Below are 21,116 nucleotides of genomic sequence, written 5' to 3'. Positions count from 1 at the left end.
TGCTGAATAATTACTATGAACTCTTGCTGGTCTGGAACTCACTTGAGAGCGCTTTATTCAGGTCATTCAATGTCTGAAATTCAAGATCCGATGGTTAGTTTGAAAATCAGGGCTCTTGGGTCCTATTCCTAACTCTGCCACGGACTGGCTGTGTGACCTAAGACAAGTCAATTCTCCTTTCTCAGCCTTAGCTTCTCCCTCTTTCAAGTAGGGATAACAATCCGCCTCTACCTACCTCCTGGCGGGTGGAGGATGGGGATCTATTGGAGAGTGTCACTAGGAGCAGTGCATAAGATGAGGTGTCCTATCATGTTTACTCAGATCAGATTATGACATAATAGAATGGCTGAAATAGTCTATTTTATTTGTATTTTATTATGTTGCAATTGTTAAGAGCAGCAACTACTTAGCTCAGACTGAAACATCTCATCTAATTTTTGAGATCTAAGTGTCTCTTCTTTGTGTAGCTCAAACCTCCAAAGTGTCTGCCCTGTGGCAGGACATTAGCACTGCAGGGGAGGAGTGGGTGTGGCAGTGACATCACAAAGGCCTTTTGCAGGACCTCCGCCTATTGGTCAAAGGTGCTGGGGAGGTGGTGACCTCACAGAGAGATGCTGACATCAGCCAGGCAGGACAGGGGCGCAGGGCCAGGGAAACCTCAGAGACCCCTGTAGCTTTGCTTCAGCAAGTCTCCTTCTCGAGGTCTCTCTTTGAGGACTGAGAGAGTATTTAGGTTCACGTACATGAGCGCCAGGAGGAACCTCTTTTGAGTTTTCTCTTTTCTTTTTCCTGATTTTACTAGAAAACAGACGTCCCTGTTTAGAAGGTAAGAGCCTCCGAGAGGTTTGGAACCTGTTCAGTCTGATGCATCTGGCGCCAGCTGAATTCTAGGCCTGGAAAACACTAGCTTAAGGTGGTCGAATTTTATTCCCCACCTGGGATTTTGTCCCTTAGAATCACTGGGGACATTAGGGTTTGTCCTTTTTGTTTTACCTTTTCCTCCATCCCTCCCTCCTTTCTCTTCATCTCTTACGTCTTCTGTCCTTTCCTCTGTTCCCCTCCCACCACCAGGAGGACTCTGTGTGTGTGTGTGTCGTGGGGGGTGCTCTGCAGTGGGAACAGGGACAATTCTCCAACTTTGGGCAGTCGAGAGCCTGGGTGAGATAAGGGGCGTTAAAACCCTTTGTGAAGGAGAAAGGGGAGTTTCACGGTGTTGAGCACCAAGGAATTCTAAACTTTGCTAAAACATCTAGTCTGCAGAAACCAGAAATGGTCGGGGCGAAGAGACGGGAGAAATTCGGAGAGTGGTCACTATTGGGCAGGAATCGGAGGAGCGGGAGGCAGGTGGGGGGGATCCTGCTGGCTGTGTGGGGCCCTGGCTGTGTAATCTCCTCACTGGGAAGTGTCAGTGAGGCCCGAATCTCACACGCTCCTTTGTCTCCTTTGGGTCTCACAGGAGCTCATTGAGGAGCTGCCTGATAACTCTCCACCCGGCGCCGTCCTCGCTAACTCCCTGATTGCTGTGGGCAACCTCAGGTACCGAGACCCTCCGACCCGGTTCCCCTAACCCCAGTGCTGCTCAGGCCCAGGGCTGGGAGTCACTGCCCCTCCCACTCCCAGGTCACCGCCCAAGGGTGGCTCCTCTGGCAGAGGTGCGGGGAAGGGTCACTCTCTCCTGGCTGGGCTGTTCTTTTCACTCCAGTAACATTGCAACGGCTTTGGGGAGAGGCTCACTCCCAGGATCAGATACAGGAGGGGCAGCAGGGTCCAGGGAACAGGTGCTATTCCTGCCCTGCCACTGTCTTTCTGAGAAACCTTGGCCTTGTCATTCCCTGGCTCGGTGCCTCTGTTTCCATTCTTGCCAGCCTGTGCCTATTTTGCTGCAGTTTCACCTGCGTGTTGGTGCCAGTCCCATCCCCGCACTGCACAGTCTAATATCGGCTCCTCTCTCTTGCCAGCACCATGACGCCTGCCCTGGAGCCAGAGCTGGAGACCCACCTCCTCCGAGCTGCCCTGCACGCCGTCTTCACCCTGGGCATGGAGAAGGACACCACCCAAGTGCAGGTAGATCATGCTAAAGTCATGGATTGAAGAGCCAGCTGTCATCCTGCCATGAATCCTTGCTAATTGCCTGCAGTGGGATGTGAATGAGAGAGGCCAGGATATGTGTTTGGGGTCTCACCAGTGCTTCCCAGAGACCCCACTTCCCATCCTGTGGCAGATGTAGCCCCAGTTTCCCTAACTCTGACCCATGGCTCTCCCTTGCTTTCAGGATCTGCCTAGGGTCTTGCCAGACCTCCTGGACGCCATGCTGGGGAACCTGCTGGCAGAGTCCCCAGACACCGACAGGCTCCAGTACATCTTGGAGGTGAGCCCGATGAGAGGGGTGGGGGCAATTTTACCTTCACTCTTAGATCCATTTTCCAGTCAGTCCTCCTAGCCGGGCCCCCAGTGGGCGTCCTTGGTCAGGGCAGTCAGTGCAATGCCTCCTTTCCCCACAGCACATTAACTACTGGATCGTGTCCAGGGTGCCGCGAGAGAGAGCCAGGGCCGTTAAGAGCAGCACGGCCCTGCTCAGATCCACCATCACCCTCCCTGAGTTTGACGTAAGTGACCTCTGACCCCAGCTTCCTGACTCCAGGGGTAGGTGGGCTGGCTCCGACGGGCTGTAGGATCTGCTGCTGCAGGGGCTGTGGGTTAGGAGTGTTCCTCTTGGGGAGGCAGAGTCAGAGCAGAGAGTGAGCCTGGCTTGAGTCAAGTTCTTCTTGTCCTAGTTAAGTGGTGACTCTGGGCTTTTAAGGGGACTGTGCTCCAGGTTCATGGCTCCCTGTCATCCTGGAGCAGCTGGGGAAGCAAGTTCTCATGGAGGGCCCTGCCCACAGCCCTGTGCTCCAGGCTTCCTTGGGGGCAGAGGAAATTAAGGGTCTGGCTCTAGCATCTCCTGCAGAGGGGCTGAGGGGAAGGAGAGTCCTGGCCCGGGGGGGGACTGGGAGCTGACATGAAAATGCTGATGGAGTCCCCTCTCCCTCTCCCGTCCATTAGAACTCAGCGGAATTCCCCAGGATGGGTCACCACATGGCACAGCTGGCTCTTTCCGTCAGTGACCCAGCCAAGGACATCAGCTGGCAGGCCAGGGAGGGGGTTTACCGGCTCTACCAGCTGCTGCTGCACCAGAGGGGTAAGGAACCCAGCTGGGAAATGGCACCCGCTAGAAGACTGAGACTGGGACCCCAGCCAATTTCTCTCAGACTGACGCCGGCTGGAGGATGAGTCTCTCTATCTCTTTCTGTGTTCCACACCATGCCCTGCAATTCTGTTGGGCCGGGCACGCAGCGAGGACTCTGCCCACTGTGCAGCCACCAATGGGATTGGAAGGACACAAGCCCTGCAACCAGAAGGACAAATGTGTGTGTGTGTGTCTCTCTCCCTGTCACCTACTCCCTCCTGGGGGAAACCCAGCAGCTGATGGGGGACAAGGTGAGCAGCTGCATTAGACTCAGGAGATTGGGGCGGGGCCCAGGCCTCATTCCCATCCTGTGGCCATTCGCTGGCCTGGCACAAGGAGCCTGGTGTCGAATGAAAGGGAGAGCAGGTGCTCCTGGGAAGGGAGATGAATTCACCTCCATGAGCAGGAGCGAGCCAGCTTGTCCGCGGAGCAGCTCCACCCAGCTCTTTAGCCAGGCTAATTAATGACCAGCTTTGCCTCATCCCAGACTTACGTTCTTAGGACAGGGTGCTATCGCTCTTGGGAAGGGCAGGAGAGTCCCCCAAGTGCCCCCTGCGAGACTCTCCTGTCCCACAGGGCCGCACCCAATTCCTAGTGGTCTGGTGTCTGTGTCACCCGAGCCACCACCCAGAGTTGCTCCCATCACTGGCAGCCTGGGAGGCCAAGGACTGATGGGTGATGGCGTCTGACCAGGCAGGGCTGAGGCACATGGGCAGGGGACGCTTGTCCTGCTGCTGGCAAGGCTGGACCCGTTCTGGAGAGAACAGGAGGATTCAGTCAGCAGTAGGGTTGCCATGTCTAATAAATAAAAAAAGAGGACCCTCCACGGGCCCTGGCCCCGCCCATTTCCTCACCCCTAGCCCCGCCCCAACTCCGCTCCTTCCCCGCCCTAACTCCGCTCCCTCCCACTCCCAGCCATGGGGAAAGGGCTGCCCCAGCGCTACCGGCTTCACGGTTTGCCGGGCAGCCCCCAGACCCTGCGCCCCCGGCCGGCGCTTCCCCAGCGCAGCTAGAGCCTTAAAGTCTGAGAGGGGAGGAGCGGAGCAGCTCAGCTGGAGCCCGGGAAGGGAAGTGCCTGGCCCGTTGCTCGGGGTCCGGAGGCGGGGGGGCTGCCCGAAGCCGGTAGCGCTGGCTCGGGCAGCTCGGCTCTTAAAGTCTGAGAGGGAAGGAGCGGAGCAGAGCAGCTGCGGGAGGGGAAGTGCCTGGCCGGCATTTTGCCGGACATGTTTGGCTTTTCGGCAATTCCCCCCAGACGGGGGTTTGATTGCCGAAAAGCAGGACATGTCCGGGAAAAACGTGACGTATGGTAACCCTAGTCAGCAGGGGCTGCCGATCCGTCCCATTCACCAGGGCTGCCATCCTGCGGCTTCAGCATTAGTGGCTGGGGTGACTTGGGGAAAGGTCTCAACCTCCCCACATCCCACTTCACTGCTGCCAGAATCCCTCTTGCCCCCCCGCTCCAGTCCCCTCCCTACCCAACCTGGGTGGGGCTGGAGGAGAGGGGTCTGAGAACTTGAGCTGTGGATTGGAGGTGGAACAGCTGTCAGGGGCACTGAGGGGGAGGTGGCAGGAGCTCCCTGTACAAGGAGGGGGGTTGCCACTGGAGGTCCCTAGGAAGGACAACAAGACTCCATCCTGGGGGTCAGGAGGGGGAATCCATCCCTCAGAGGTGGGCAGGGGCTGGGTGGAAATGCTGCTGGTTCCAGGGGCCGTTAATCCCCCCTGATTCCTCGGAGGCGTCTGAGTCTCAGACAGGTTCTCGTTCCCTTGCAGCAGGAGGACGTCACGGCCAATGTGATGCGCCAGCTCCGTATCATGCGGCACTTGCGCCAGGTGACCGAGGCGCTGCAGGGCCTGTGCCTCTGAGGCCACCGGCAACTCCCGCTCTCTGCTGCAGGTACTGCTCTGGCTCTCTGTAAATGGGGAGCTAGTGGAAGGGGAAATGGAGCCCCCTGGCACTCACAGAAACTCTCTCCCCTCTCTGTGGAGCAGGGTCCTTTCCTCTGCCCCCAAATTCCTTCATCTGGGACAGGAGCTCTTTCCCTCTCACCCATTCCCCTCCCCGCTTTCCTTGATCTACCCCCATCCCATTCCCCCTGCGCCCAGGCAGAGCTCTGCCTGCCCCATATGGTGCAGAAAGGCCTGTGATATGCAGGGGGTTAGATTAGATGCTCTAACTGTCTCTTCTGCCCATAAAGTCTACTCATTTCTGAGAAACTGAGTGTAGCATTGGGAGCAGCGTCACAGCCCTCTTGCTGGGCTAGCGTCCCCCATCCATGGTCGCTCCAGCACCACGGCAGTTTCTCCCTGGTAACTCCGGCCAGGTCACCACCTTTAGTCCACCCTTCTGGGGCCCAGCTTGCCTCACACTAAAAGTCCAAAGGGATCTTTCCACAGACAGAAGTTCTTCTGCCATCGCTGGGGCACTTGCTCAGCCTGTAGCCCCCTTGCTGGGCTTGGGAACCCTCTCCAGGTGCGTGTACGCCGCCTCCTCTGGGGCCGGTAGGGGAACCCAGTCCCACCCTGACATTGATAGCAGCTCAGGGCCCTGGACCCAACAGCTAGGTCTGCACCTTTCTCTTTGCTGCACTTTTCCAACCTCTCTTCTCAAGTTCCCCTCCAGGCTTTCCTTGCTGCTCTGAACTTCCTACCTCGTTCTCAATCCTGTTGCTACCCCAGCTGGGGTGTATCACCACTGAAGTCTGGCTATTTAGGGGGGCGGATATGGTGCCTCTCACTTCGGGCTCATTCTGTAATCCGCTTTCTGTGAGTGCCAGGGGGCTCCATTTCTCCTTCCACTAGCTCCCCATTTACAGAGAGCCAGAGCAGTACCTGCAGCAGGGAGCGGGAGTTGCTGGTGGCCTCAGAGGCACAGGCCCTGCAGCACCTCGGGCACCTGGCGCAAGTGCCGCATGATACGGAGCTGGCGCATCACATTGGCCGTGACGTCCTCCTGCTGCAAGGGAACGAGAACCTGTCTGAGACTCAGACACCTCCGAGGAATCAGGGGGGATTAACGGCCCCTGGAACCAGCAGCATTTCCACCCAGCCCCTGCCCACCTCTGAGGGATGGATTACCCCTCCTGACCCCCAGGATGGAGTCTTGTTGTCCTTCCTAGTGACCTCCAGTGGCAACCCCCCTCCTTGTACGGGGAGCTCCTGCCACCTCCCCCTCAGTGCCCCTGACAGCTGTTCCACCTCCAATCCACAGCTCAAGTTCTCAGACCCCTCTCCTCCAGCCCCACCCAGGTTGGGTAGGGAGGGGACTGTAGCGGGGGGGCAGGAGGGATTCTGGCAGCAGTGAAGTGGGATGTGGGGAGGTTGAGACCTTTCCCCAAGTCACCCCAGCCACTAATGCTGAAGCCGCAGGATGGCAGCCCTGGTGAATGGGACGGATCGGCAGCCCCTGCTGACTGAATCCTCCTGTTCTCTCCAGCAGGGCCGGCTTTAGGAAGGGCGGGGCCCAATTCGAACATTTTTGGCGGGGCCCCAGCAGGGATGACTAACAAAAAAAATAATGTAAAAAAAAGCCTTTCATTTCTTCCATGTATTATTTACTTTTCATAACTATATAAATAATAAAATTATCTATTATGTACATTGCATCATATATGCTGTTGATCGGTTATTAATGAGCTCCATTTCACGTGTGTGGGTCCCCGCCATTCCCTGGGGGTGTGCTAGGGTGACCAGATGTCCTGATTTTATAGGGACAGTCCCGATTTTGGGGTCTTTTTCTTATAGGATCCTATTATCCCCCACCCGCTGTCCCGATTTTTGACACTTGCTGTCTGGTCACCCTAGTGGTGTGCACATGTGTGGGTCCCAGCTGCTCCCTGCCCCCCTCATTGAAGCAGGTGTGCAGGGTTACTGCCCTGGGAACTGCAGGGCACCAGTGGACATGGGGCTGGCTGGAGGCAGGGCAGGGGCTCACTGGAGGTAGGGTCTGGCTGCAGGCAGGGCAAGGGGTGCGGGGCTGGCTGGAGACAGGGGTGTGTGGGACTGGCTGGCTTTGCGCAGGGCCGCAGGGGGGTGCGGCAGGGGTTGCCTGGAGACAGGGCAGGGGGTGCGGCAGAGGCTGGCTGTGGGCAGGAGGTGCAGGGCTGGCTGGAGACGGGGCTGGCTGCGGGCAGAGCAGGGGGTGCGGGGCTGGTGCGGGGACGGGGTGCAGCAGAGGCAGCTGGAGCCCCGGCCCTTTAAATAGCCCCCAAGTCCCCCGCTATCCCAGGGCTCTGGGGGCTATTTAAAGGGCCCAGGGCTCCCCTGCTTCTACCGCCCCTGCCCTTTAAATAGCCGCGGGAGCCCTGGGGAAGCAGCGGGGCTCCAGCTATTTAAAGGGCCAGGGCGGTAGAGGCAACGGGAGCCCCGGACTTTTTAAATAGCCCCCAGAGCCCCGCAGCCCTATCCCAGAGCTCCAGCAGTGGGGGTCTGGTGGCAATTTAAAGGGCCTGGGGCTCCGGCCCCTGCTGGGAGCCCTAGGTCCTTTAAATTGCCCCCTGGGGAAGCTGGGCCACCCTGGTACAGCGCACCGGCTCTTGCCGGTACACCGTACCCTGCTGTGACATACCGGGGGGGCGGGAACCCCTCGGGGATGGGGGGGCTGTCACACAGCTGGGCAATTTAACCCGGCTGGGCCGGGGTGACTGTCTCCCTGGAGCTGGGGTCTCAGCCCAGGTGACTCTCTGCCCTTCCCCCCCAGTCGTCCCCGGGCGAGGTGGGAGCGCCCCACGTTGCGTTCCAGCCCCACATTCGCACCCACAAGTGCTGGTGGGTTCCAATCCCAGCTGAACATGCCCACTCAGCCCTAGTGCGGAGCAGAAGGGCCCAGCGCTGCCCCACAGACCCTCTGGCTCTCCGAGCCCGCTCTTACCCATCACCGCAGCACGTCTGGCCCAGGCTGAACACTGCTGCTCTGTGCAGAGAGGCTGGCACTTCTCGCTCCTGCCGTACGAGGGGCAGGTGCTGCTACCGACTGCTCCCCCTAACCCGCGTCCTGCTGCGCTCTGGGGATGCTGCCCTGCTGTGGAGCTCTCAGGTGTCTTGAACTGGAATTTGTTTGGAGAGAAACTGCTAAGGAGCCTTATCAGCCCCGAGCAGAGAGTACCTGGGAGCCTGCCTGGGTCGGGGGGGGTCTGGTACAGCCTCCCCCCAGATAAGGCTCTTCCCTGGACCTGCCACTCATTGGAATCTAGAACGATTCCCTCCGAGGTAACACCCGGGGCAGCCAGGGCAGGGCAGGGCATGGCCTGCTCCCCAGGAGCATTAGGGCTTTCAGGAGTCAGAGGTGTCAGCGGAGCAGGTTGTGATTGTACGTTAAAGCAGCAAAGAAAGTTGCGGGGGCAGAGGAATTGGGTGCTGTGGCCCACCCATGCCTGGGGCCTATTTGAAAGGCAGCTGTCACACTGTCCCCTTTATCGGGAGTGCCCACTACACCCATCTCATGTAGTCCTCGGCACGAGAAGGGGGAGCATGTTCCCAGCTGAACGGCGTTCGTCCAGGACTCACCAACCTCTATTCCAGGATGGGGGAGTAACCTGAGAGAGAGGTCACCATGTAGCCTGCAATTATCAGTGGCTTCTGGATTCCTCTGGGAAAGGGTTAACCAGGGGCTTAGTTTAGTCCACACTTGGCTTTCTCGGCAGTGCTGGACTCCGGTGGCAGGGAGGGGTCCAGGTCACACCCTTTTACCTGGCAGGGAAAGTGACCTAAAGGTTAGGATGTTCTCACAGGCTATCGTAGTTACTGGGACCTTGGCAGGGAGGATTGGTGGCTTGTGGGGCATCGGATACCTCCCCTCCTCCTAGAGCTGTGCAGTAACCAGAACATTACCCCTGCAAGGAGAGGATTTCGGGGACCCTGGGATCTTGGGAGCCAGGGCCTTCTCTCTGCAGCCTGGAAGCCCAGGCCCCCCATCAGCCTGTCAAGCAGGTGGGCAGGCGGGCGAGCTGGCAGGGAGCCAAGCAGCTTTCCGTGCAAAACCTGCCTGCTTTCTGTCGGAAGGTTTGTCCAAATCGACGTGTTCCCATGAAACGTTTGGATTTTGACAAGCTGGCAATTTCTGATGGAAAAACAGTTCCACTGGCAAATTCTGACCAGCGCCTCTCCTGACCGCATAGCTCCCTGCATCTTTGCTGAGCATGGAAACAGAATGGACTTGACACAGGTGGTTGTGCCCTGGGATGCCATCTCAGGCCAGCTCCCCCAGTGCTCCGGCACTCACATTCTCCTAGTGGTGACGTCTGACCCTGGGGAGATGAAAGGCCTCTGCAGGTTGTTTCCTGCAGTGTGAGCTTTGGCTGCAGGCTTCTGTCCCCAGCCATGGCATTAAGGAATCTGTCTAGCCAGGCTGGGCGTCCTCCCTCATCTGTGGTCAGAGCTCACACGGGCCCTTCCAGTCACAAGGTGGCAGCATCTGGCCCTGGGAAAACAGACATCTGCTGTGTGCTCACCCCAGAGATTTCTTTCTTTCTGCAAACTGAAGAGGCCTCTGTCCTGTAGCCTCAGCAGAGGCTGGGAGGAGGCCAGCAGGCCCTGTGGCCCCCCGCAGACTGGGGGAGGCCCTGACCAGTAGCTCTAAAGGCCAGAAGACCCCACTGGACAGGTGGGGAACGGGACTGTGACGTTACGTTGCTGTTCCATGGTTCCTTTCTCCTCAGCTGAAGAAGAAACTGAGCCCTGAAGCAAGGCACCAGACTGGCTTGTCCGTGCGGCTGACCCAGTATTCACCAGAGTGGGGAGAAGGAACAGTGAGGCTGGTGGGCTCCTTCTTCTAAAAAGAAAACAAATCAGAGCATGTTTTTACATCCGGCTTTTGACTCCCCGGCCAACGGGTGTAATCATCCCAGGTAGAAAAGTCAGCCTGTAATGCCCGGCTCCTGCTGGCTGCCCCAATGGAGACTCCACTTCCCCTCTCCTCCCCGTAAAGCAGGGGAACTGCCAGCCACTGCCTGGTACTGTCTGCACCCAGCAGCAACACTCGTCTGCCTCCCGCCGCCCTCTCCTCTGCTGAGGTCCCCCGTGCCCTGCCCTGGCACCCTCTCTGCTATGGGGTCAGACACGCGGGGAGAGCAGGGCAGGTCTGTGCCCTCAGCCCCGGGGCTCTCGCACAGAGCTCTGCCCGCAGGCCCAGCCCTGAACATCACGGCGTCAGAGGAGCTTCTCCCACTATCACGGCAGCCCCTCCTGTTGGTGCCCAAAGCCCGGGACTCGCACTCAGCCCCTGAAAGCAGGGCCGGCTCCAGGCACCAGCCGACCAAGCACGTGCTTGGGGCGGCACCTGGTAAGGGGCGGCCAATCTTGGGGTGGTGGGGATTTTTTTGGGGGGGGAGGGAGTTTGGTCGCTGGGGGTGGGGTGGGTTGTTTTTGTTTCGTCGGCTGGGCGTGTAGGTGTCACTGGGGGGTGGGATTCGGCAGCAGTGCTCCGTGGGGGGGGTGGCGGCACGGCAGGGCGCTCCGCGGGGGCGGGGGCACTGTTTGGCAGCACGGCTCGGCGGTGGGGTGTTTGGTGGCGCGGCGCTCAGTGGGAGATATGTGTGGCGGTGGGAGGGTTCAGCAGCACGGCGCAGCGCTCCGCGGGGGGGTGTTCGGTGGCGCTCGGTGGGGGGGTTCGACGGCACGGCATTTGGCGGTGCTCCGTGAGGGGGGGTGTTCGGCTCCGCGGCGCTCCGCGGAGGTGGGGTGGCGTCGCGGTGCTGAGGGCGTGTGTTATGGTGGCGCTATGGAGGGCGGCACTGATGTATTAGAAGGTAAAACTCCTGTGAAAGGTGCGCTAGTAATGTTCAAAGCCGGCCGGCAATGCAGGTACTGCCACCAGGCTGCACGGTGATTCATCTCAGAGACATCTCATTAATTTAGCAAATACTGCCTGAAAGGAAGAGAGCGCCGGCCACCCAAACTGTTCACACAAATAAAATCCATATCAGACGCCGCTCACCTTTCCGAGGCGGCTTTGCCTTCCCCTCCCCTCTCCTCTGAAATGTGCGTGGATATAGGTGAGTAAGCAAAGGTGCACTCACACACAAACACACAGTGACACATCTATAATCATACAGTGCATCACTCTGTTCCTAGGATCTCAAGAAAGTTTACCTCCGCTCATTAAAGGTGACATGCTAAACAATTGGGTTTGAGCTCTTATTTTTTTCTACTTTATGGTGGATAAAGAAAGCATGAAAAGGCTTTTTTTTTTTTAAATTGTTTCTTTCTTGTTTTTCACTTTAGACATACCCAGTCTTAGCTTCCCTGTTTCTGCTGGTGGGCTCCAGAGGGAGTTTTCTAATGCCTCAAACCAAAGGAGCATGACCACTGAATATTTAGCAAAGAGAGCTTTTCTCCCTACTGTGTGTTCGGCATTTGAGTGAAATGGGTGCCAACCAGAACAACCGACCTCCTCCCCATGCACCTGTTTCAAGCAGCCTGATCAAAACCCCCTTCCTTCCTCCCTTGATCACTCAGGTTTCATATCCTTGGTACTTGTGAGAAAGCTGTGCAAATCTGTGATCACACTGAGTGTACTGTGCACGTCTTAGTATACTTCTCTGTCACCCTGTTTGGACTGTAAGTTCTCTGGGGCACAGACTGTGGGTGATAGTTTTGCTTCTCTGGCACAGTAGGACGCTATAGCAAGAGACAGGTTTCAGTGTGGTAGCCATGTTAGTCTGTATCAGCAAAAACAACAAGGAGTCCTTGTGGCACCTTAGAGATTAACAAATATATTTGGGCATAAGCTTTCGTGGGTGTGACGTTATTGATATAATCTGGGACCATATAGATCATTGTTGCAACCAAGGTCCTGTAGTGGCACGCAAATCTTGTATAAAGGGGGTCAAATGGGGTGTCTAAGACAAGGTTATGGTTTACTGGTTATGATTATGCTGTCTATATGTGTGTATCACTTTTGTAGTTGAAGTTATGAATATTGGCTCTATACTGTCTGTATTTCAAACTTATGCTATGCTGCTGGGTGACATCCCAGACAAACTGGTGTTAGCTCTGCCTAGCCTGCTTGATGGCCCATTAAGGACCATCAGCTATACAATGGACCCATTGAGAGAAGGCAGACACGCCTTGTAACTCAGCAAAGTATGCAGGGACTGGCCCATGTGACTCCAGACTCCATTTTGCTGTAATTTTCCACAGTAAGAACAAAGAGGTGTTCTTACACCTGGAAAAGACTATATAAGGCTGATGCCTCATCTCCATCTTGTCTTCAATCCTGCTTCATACCTCTTGAGGAACTTTGCTACAAGCTGAAGCTTTGAACAAAGGACTGAGGACCCATCCCAGCGGGGGATGTATTCCAGAGACTTGATTTGAACCTGCAGTTTATTCCATCGCTGCTGCAAGCCTGAACCAAGAACTTTGCCATTACTGTATGTAATTGATTCCATTTAACCAATTCTAACTCTCATCTCTATCTTTTTCCTTTTATGAATAAACCTTTAGATTTTAGATTCTAAAGGATTGGCAACAGCGTGATTTGTGGGTAAGATCTGATTTGTATATTGACCTGGGTCTGGGGCTTGGTCCTTTGGGATCAGGAGAACCTTTTTCTTTTACTGGGGTATTGGTTTTCATAACCATTTGTCCCCATAACGAGTGGTACTGGTGGTAATACTGGGAAACTGGAGTGTCTAAGGAGATTGCTTGTGAGACTTGCAGTTAGCCAGTGGGGTGAGACTGGAGTCCTCTTAGTCTGGCTGGTTTGGTTTGCCTTAGAGGTGGAGAAAACCCCAGCCTTGGGCTGTAACTGCCCTATTTGAGCAATTTGTCCTGAGTTGGCACTCTCAGTTGGGTTCTGCCAGAACCGCATTGTCACAGTGGGCTAGAACCCACTTCATCAGATGACTTCATTAGACTGACCTCCCACTTGGTAAGACAACTCCCATCTTTTCATGTGCTATGTATATACCTGTTAGTCTCTAAGGTGCCACTAAGGACCATCCCAAACCGCCCCACCATCCGCTCCAATGCAAGGCATTTCTTTACAGCGCCTTCTCTGATATACACACACAGCAACGTGTGTGTGTGTATTATTAAAAAGCCCTCTTGATCGGGCACACTTCTCACCCTTGGGAGAGGACAAGGGAACAAATACGTGATGGGTGTTAGTCATGTAGCGTAATGCACCACTGGAAGGTGCTGTGATACTGTGGTGGTGAACGTGGTATAATGACCTGCACACAACAGAATAGCACGGGAGTGACACTTGAGGTATGTCTGTACAGCCCCAGCAAAAGTAGGGCCCAGCTGATAATGGTCTTTCAGCACTACCACGAGAGAAATGTTAAATAATAATAAACCGACCTCGTCAACCCAGTAGTTCTGTCGTCACCCATAGAGCCAGCCACGAAAAAAGAAGGGTGGACAAGATCTGCATTTCTAATGTAAAAGCAAATCAAACCCCACAGGGCTTTAAAAACAACTACCCTTTATTCATCAGAAAGAAGCCAAAAGGAACGTGCCCTGTATTTGGTTCCGAGCACAGGTCCCCGTTTGAAGGATGTGCTGACCTCAGGATAGCCGTATAGGTTTGGTTGAGGGCACAGGCCTGGGCGTCAGGACACCTGGGTTCTATTCCTGACCTGCTCTTTAGCTTTGGTCACTTCATTTCTCCGTGCCTCTGTTTCCCCACCCACTTTTTGTCTGTGTAGACTGTAGGCTCTCTGGGGTGGGGCCAATCTCTCATCATGTGTTTGGACAGCGCCTAGCACCAGGGGGCCCTGGTCTCGTTTGTGGCCCCTAAGCCCTACCGAAATGCATTACCTAGGGAGGTGGTGGAGTCTCCTTCCTTGGAGGTTTTTAAGTCCCGGCTTGACAAAGCCCTGGCTGGGATGATTTAGTTGGGAATTGGTCCTGCTTTGAGCAGGGGGTTGGACTAGATGACCTCCTGAGGTCTCTTCCAACCCTGATATTCTATGATTCTATGATTCTACGACTGTCCTCTGCGCACAAACCCTAGCCTCTCCCCTGCCCCCCACATCTCCCTGAGCCTCCCTCCTGCCTCCCTTAGCCTCCTTCCTGTCCCCATCCCCCTGTACCCCCCTCAGCCTCCCTCGGCTCCCCACACCCCGGCCCCCTTAACCTTCCCGCACATTCTTCTGCCCCCTGCCCCCACATGCCCTGCACCTCCCTCAGCCGCTCTTATATCCCACATGATCACCTCCAACCCCCACAGCCTCCCCTCTGCCCCATCCCCATGCCCCCCTCAGCCTTCCCCCTGCCCCCCACACTCCCTGGCCCCCTCAGCCTTCTTCCTGCCCTCCACACCTACTACCCCTGTCAGCGTTCCCCCTGCACACTCTGTCTCCCTCATGCCCATATCCCTCTGTCCCCCTCAGCCTGCCCCCTATCCCTGCCCCCACACCCCCCTGCAACCCGCTCAGCCTTCCCCCCACATCCCCTCACAGTCCCCATGCGCTGTCCAGGCCCTGAACCATGGCCTCAGCCAGTCTGCCTGTGGGCTCGGCTTCAGCCTCCTGGAGCCCAGCGGGAGGTGGCAGCCAGCGTCAGGAGGGCAGCCTGCCTGCCACATGCAGACAGAGCGTGGGGACGGGGCGGCCCTCGCGCAGGCCTCAGCCCCGCTGGCAGCAGTGGGAGATGGCGCCATTTTGATGAAGGGACAATTGGCGCCTTTGGCCACGTTTCCATGGGACAGGTGAGAAGCCCCCGCAATCCCGAGTCACAATCAGAGCGCGAGGGCGGCCGCGCTGCTGCCCCTGTTGTGCATGGGGTCGGCCCAGCACGCCCAGCTGATGGGGGTGATCCTGTCACGGAGTGTGGGGGGACTCAGGGTCCTGCACCCCCAGCTTCCTGCGATTCACCATGACTCTCAGCCAGCCAGTAAAGCAGAAGGTTTATTTAGACGACAGGAACACAGTTCAAGACAGGTCCCGCAGGCACAGAAAACAGGACCCCCTCAGTTAGGTCCATCTTGGGGTCCTCGGGCACCCCAGCCCCTTGGGAGTACAGAGCCCTGTCTGCCTCCCAGCCATTCCACCAGCCAGCTCCTGAAACTCTCCCTTTAGCGACCCCTCCCACAGCCTTTGTTCAGTTTCCCGGGCAAAGGTGTCACCTGGCCTCTAACCCCTTCCTGGGTTCTCATGTTACATGCTCAGGTATTCTCCGGTCAGTCTCCCATCCCCCAATGCAGACTATCCTAGCCACACTCCCCTGCCAGCATTCAAAGACCACAGTAAGAACAGTCCCAGTTCGTCACAGATGCATAGCCAGAATCAGCCAGAATCCACTGGAAGCTGCTTTACCAGGGCAGCCAGACTTATGGGGCCGGCTGCAGCTGGCATTCGGGGTGTGCGGGCGGGAGGGAGGAGGCAGCATGAATTGCATGTGGGAGATTCATTCGTTGTTTGTGTGACAGCACAAACTCCCCCTCATCCCAAAACCTGGTCCCCAAATGAGCAGACTGGAGCACATCACACTAAGCAAACTGGTGCCACGTTCAACAAAATAAACAGGTCCCATCTCGTGTCCTTTGTTGCACATTTCGATGGCCTGGGTGCTCTTTTCCAGAACTATACGGACGTGGAGCTGTTCCCTCTAATGCACCAGTTCCTGCCCCCTGTATCCCAGCCGGAGAGCTGGGACACAGAGAGCAGCTGCCTTGACAGTCGCTGAATGAATCCAGTTTGATCCTCTTCCCTGTGGGACAGATGCAGCAGCAGCGCAGTCTCGCTCCAGCCCATCCCACTCAGGTATCTCCTCACCCGACCGTGACCTGTCGGGACAATGTCCATAAAGGCATGGAGCCCCGGCTCTGGTTTCTGATGTGGAAGTGGGGGACGCTTCAGGTTGCTAACTCGCCCGCTCAGCTGCAGCGTCGGGATGGGTGAGTTTTATTGAAATGCCCAGTATTTCACACAGCCTGGAGATGTAGGGCCAGAGCCTGGTGGTGGGCACCAGAGCCCCAGGCGGTGTGGGCACGTGGGGGAGGTGCAGTGGCAGGGCATGCTATGTGGCCCCTGTGGGACACCATGTGCCCTGAGTGCCCGGGCACAGGAAGGAACGTGCCCAGACAGATGCAGTAACTACCGCATAGAGAGGGGCAGCCTGCACTCCTCTCAGTGCCGCCCCTCAGCCCGGGCAGGTGCACAAGGGGGAGGGGAGCCCTGGTGCATCCTCTGCTTTCCCGACCCTGCCTGGCCGAGGCACAAGGGATGGGGGCGCAGTGAGGTACATGCTGCTTTTCCTTTGAAACGGAGCAGCATTTCCCCCAGCAAGTGCATGCTGCAGCATGAGCCTGGCTAGCTAGGAGTCTGGCAGTGCCTCCTGGTGGGTAAAGAGTGCCCCCGGGGCCATGGGGTACCAGGAGCCTGGCGGGGATCCCCTGCCCAGCGCTCTGCTGGACCCTAGGCAGGAATCCTCCCGCCCTGCCCCAGGTTCCTTTAGGCATTGGGGCCAAAGCACTTTAGAACACAAAGGAACTAGCATAAACCATGTTTTAAAAATGGGGAAACTGAGGTATGGTGCAGTGTAATGAGTTTTCCAAGGTCACAGGTCGAACTCAGGCCCTCTGTGTCTTAGACTATTAGAGTGTGTGAACGGCTGCTAGCTGGCAGCGTCCCCGCTCCTCTGGGGCGTCAGGAGAAGGGGAGGCGTGTTTTCAAGGATGAGTGACTCCAGATTGGTATTTCACTTCAGTTCCAAACATTGTAGTTCTGGCTTGTCAGACTCACTGAAATCCTTCTCCTTTAAAGCTTTAACCCTTTGCCTGCCATGGGGTTACGCCTCTCTCCTCTCTCTCACAAGGATACCTGAGATTGCTGGCAGCGTGTCACAGTTACTTGGGCTGTGACATTGTCTGAAGAATTTGGGGTCCAGGCAGCTCCAAAAAGAAGGTGTTTCCAATGAAATCTGTCTGGGGATGATGTCTGGGCAAAGTGTTTCCATTGCAACAGTGTGTTTCGGTGTGTCGTTTACACGGTGTTCTCTCTCGCTCTCTCTAATTCATTTGCACGTTTGTATCACGGTCACTTTTGGGGTTAGTTGTGGACTTTCTAACTTTGCAACACCATATGAATACAATGATGGCTGACAGAAAGCACGGTGCCGGACTCCAGTGCGGCTTTAGCCTGTTCTGGTTTGACACACACACACACACACCCTGCCTGCCCCACCCCGCCTCACCCCACAAAAAGCTGCCATTTTGCACCTGTCACGGGTCGGCAGCAGCTATAATCAAACTTGGGACCTCTGGAGCTTCACACGTGAGCCTCTGCTGTAGGGTTCTCAACCTATTTACCATTGGGGGCTGCATATGCCGTGCTCTGCGTTATGTGGGCTGTAGCTACACAAGATGTAATACCAGGGCCGGGATAGATATACCTGGGGGCGGGGCCGGGGGTGAATGAGCCGGTTTCTGTCCAAGAGTCTGGATTGCTCTGGGCTGCTGATCCCGGCAAGGTCATTGTGAATCCCTGCGCTGAGTGCTGAAGGTGGCCTGGGAAAAGCATGTGTGGGGCGGGGGAGGGGTGTCTATGTTAATCCCGGCTGAAATAAATGGCCATGCCCTTGCTAGGGCAGCGCTTACAGTGCACCCCTCAGGGACCCGGCTCCATTTTGAACTCTTTTTTGGCCAGGACTGTGGCCCCTGGCGACTCTGCCCACTTTAAGCCTGGCCTGAGCTGGGCCCACAGAACAGCTGCAGTGTCAGCAGCGTGTCCCCCTCTGGGCTGCTGGGCTGCAGTGCAGGGGGCAGCATGCCTGGCGTGGGGCACACAGCAGCTCTGTGCCCTGGGCCCCTCTCACCTGGCACTCATCTGAGGGGGGCAGAGCCCTGCCGGAGGCTGCCCAGCTGCTGTCTCTGTGTGGGTGAGCGGGCACTGCCCTCCGGCTGGTGGTAGTGACTGTGGACGGGGGGAGCTGGGACAGAGGGAGTTGCTCCGAGCAGCACTCCCCTTGCAGCGGTGCAGCGCGGGGAGAGAGGCGGCAGCTCCTTCCCCACCACAGGGAGCGCTCCAGCCGGCCCTGACCCGCCCGGGACCCGGGAGCCAGGCCATCGGAGCCGCAATCTTTGAATGGTTTTTACCATGCAGCTGGGTCCCAGCTGTGTGCTAATCGGGCCGGCTGCAGAGATGGAGACAGTGGCCGGGCCGGGGGAGAGGTGAATGGTGGGCTTCACCCCGTCTCCAGAGACTTGGGCCCACCCCGCCCATGCTGAGCCCCTTTGAACATGCAGCCATGTCCTGCGGTGCCTACCTGGGAGCTGAGCTCTTCTGAAAATCTGGCCCAGTAGTTGAGCCCTCTGAAAACTCTGGCCTTAGCGTCTAAGGGTAACATTTTCAAGAGTGGCTAAGTCACTTAAGTGCCTAAATCCCAGTGACGTCTAGTGGGATTTAGGCACTTGTGAAACTCTCTCCTGGTCTCATGTCCAGCGGTTTCTGTCCCCTGCAGGGTTCCAGTCCAGCTCTCTCCTGCTTCTGGCAGCGTCTCCCCCACCCTCGCCAAACGATTTCTTCAGCAGTACGGACTCAGGAAGGATACAGAGCCTTGGTTTACAGTTGATTCATCTCTTCAAGGTTTCTTCAAAACCAGCAGAGCAAGAAACTATTCTTATTTTATTTTATTGGTAAAATGAAAGTGTAAGATCTGGAGCGGGATTCTGTGGCCAGGAATGGCCGGGGCGGATTCTGTGGCTGTAGTATTGTGAAATACACAGGACCTGCCTCTAAAAACCCAGCCTCCAGTTACCCCAGGCTGATTTGATCGAGCTAGCTAGCGCTCTCTCCCCCCCTCCCCACCTGCCCCCTTAACCTGATGTTCGTGGCATTTCAGGGTTCCCCAAAGACTGCAGCAACATTCCCAGGGACAGCCCCAGCGGGGTCCAGGTCATCCAGCCAGCAGGCTCTCCCCCTCGAGTGGTGTGGTGTGACATGGACACCGAAGGCAAGGGCTGGACCGTTGTCCAGAGAAATTCTTACAACACAGAGATCACCTGGAAGGAGTCCTGGAGCACCTACAAGTACGGCTTTGGGAACGTGCAGCAGGATTACTGGCTGGGCAACGAGTACCTGTCCCTGCTCACGCGGCAGAACATCTACAAGGTCCGCTTTGTCGTGGAGGACAAATCCAACAACACCCGCTACGCAGAGTACGACATCTTCAGTGTCGAGGATGAGCCCAGCGGGTACCCTCTGAGGCTGGGCAGGTACTCTGGGGACGGCGAGGACTATCTCACCACCTACCACTCCGGCCTGGGGGGCATACACGACAACATGAAGTTCAGCACAAGTGACAAGGATCAGGACCAGACCAGTGGGAACTGCGCAAGTAGCTATGGAGGCTGGTGGTACGACAAGTGTCAGAACGTCCTGCTCAATAGGAAAGGCTACATCTACTGGGCAGGGTTCTGTAAGAGTGGGGAGTGCAAGTCTTCCCTCATCCTGGTTAAGCCAACAGACGTGTGCTGGGTCCGGCAGGAGGAGCCCATCCTCCTTGGGAGCAGCGCCGCTGAGAAGGGGAGACAATATTAGATCAGACACGGCGCGCCATCCCCCACCTAATCAGTGCAGTCCCTGCAATGCCTCCACTCTGCTCACCCCCTTCCCTGTTGGCTTCTGCACGGTAAATCCCCTGGAATAAATGCTGAGAGCTGACCCCGCCGGTGCGTTCGAATGACACAAAGAGTGTGATTGGTGTGTATAACTGGACCCCCACTTCCACTCTGCCTCGCTGGAAGCCATGTCACTCACTACGACTTTAGACCCACATTAACCTCTGCTTCTCCCAGCCCTGCCACTGCCCCTTGGCATTAGTGATCAATGAATCATGACACTGGATTTCTAGCAACTGTCATTGAGCATTTAAATGGGGGATGACTCAAAGCCAGGACTTTACATCTGAATCCTGCATGTATTAGCTGTGGTGAGTTTGGGTTCAAAAACCTGGCCTCTGTGTTTTTAATAAATATGGTTATTACATGAGAAAACATTGCAACAGTAATTAGTTGCTGATAAACCACTGAGATTAGATAGACGTGCAACGAAACCACACAATAAAGATATTGGTGTCCCTCTTCAACCCAAGGGGCTAGTCAAAGTTTGGGGCCCTGGGGATGTTCCAGTGGGGAGCAGAAATTGGCAGTGGAGTCTGGTAATTTTTTGATGTCTTGTTTATTTACAAGGAACATACAGAGTCCTGCTTCTCCAAACACAGCAGGAGCCAACAGCAGGGATTAGCCTCCCTGCTCTCAGCTCCAAGCCTCTTTAGCCAGCACCTGGCCCAAAAGCTCTCTATGCTCCTCCCAAGATGTAGTCCTGGCTGGTCCACTGGCAGGGGTGAAGATGGGGGGGAATGTGAAGGGGCGTTGCCCCCCCCCAAACTGCATCTTTCCATTCCCCTCCTGACCATGGCCCTTCAGTGCATCCCCAGGACACAAGGCCCTGTCCAATTGGCCTTCCTGACAGAACCTGCATGGAGAGCGTGCGTAGGGGGGAGTTTGGGGGGCAGGTTTGGAAAGAGGGATTTTTTCAGGGGGAGGGAAGCTGGGAGCCCTACTGGTGCTGAATTTCCATAGTGCAGAGGTTCAGCTGGGACAGGCGTCCAAACTGTTGGTACTTGTCTCAAGATAAGTAGGATGTGGGTGGTCTGGAAATCTTATCATAGAATATCAGGATTGGAAGGGACCTCAGGAGGTCATCTAGTCCCACCCCCTGCTCAAAGCAGGGCCAATCCCCAGACAGATTTTTGCCCCAGATCCCTAAATGGCTCCCTCAAGGATTCAACTCACAACCCTGGGTTTAGCAGGCCAATGTTCAAACCACTGAGCTATCCCTCTCCCCTTGTAAAGTCAGCCCTTCTCACCAATTACGGACGTATCTGGGTGTGACGTTATTGACATAAACTGGGACCGTATAGATCATTGTTGCAACCAAGG

At 56.3% G+C, this 21,116-nt stretch overlaps 1 protein-coding gene across 1 annotated transcript; it reads left to right on the top strand.

Annotated features, from left to right (window-relative positions):
• Window positions 1-1,393: 1,393 nt before the first annotated feature.
• LOC135977661 (maestro heat-like repeat-containing protein family member 1) lies at window positions 1,394-4,779 on the top strand. The gene is made up of 5 exons (XM_065578860.1): window positions 1,394-1,536; window positions 1,959-2,064; window positions 2,273-2,368; window positions 2,502-2,606; window positions 3,043-4,779. The coding sequence occupies exons 2-5, from the start codon at window positions 1,963-1,965 to the stop codon at window positions 3,268-3,270; spliced, it is 531 nt and encodes a 176-aa protein (XP_065434932.1). The 5' UTR covers window positions 1,394-1,536; window positions 1,959-1,962; the 3' UTR covers window positions 3,271-4,779.
• The last annotated feature ends 16,337 nt before the right edge of the window (window positions 4,780-21,116 follow it).

Source organism: Chrysemys picta, unplaced genomic scaffold (assembly GCF_011386835.1).
Source record: "Chrysemys picta bellii isolate R12L10 unplaced genomic scaffold, ASM1138683v2 scaf9, whole genome shotgun sequence".
Lineage (NCBI taxonomy): Eukaryota > Metazoa > Chordata > Testudines > Emydidae > Chrysemys > Chrysemys picta.
This window is presented reverse-complemented; position numbering and strand designations above follow the sequence as displayed.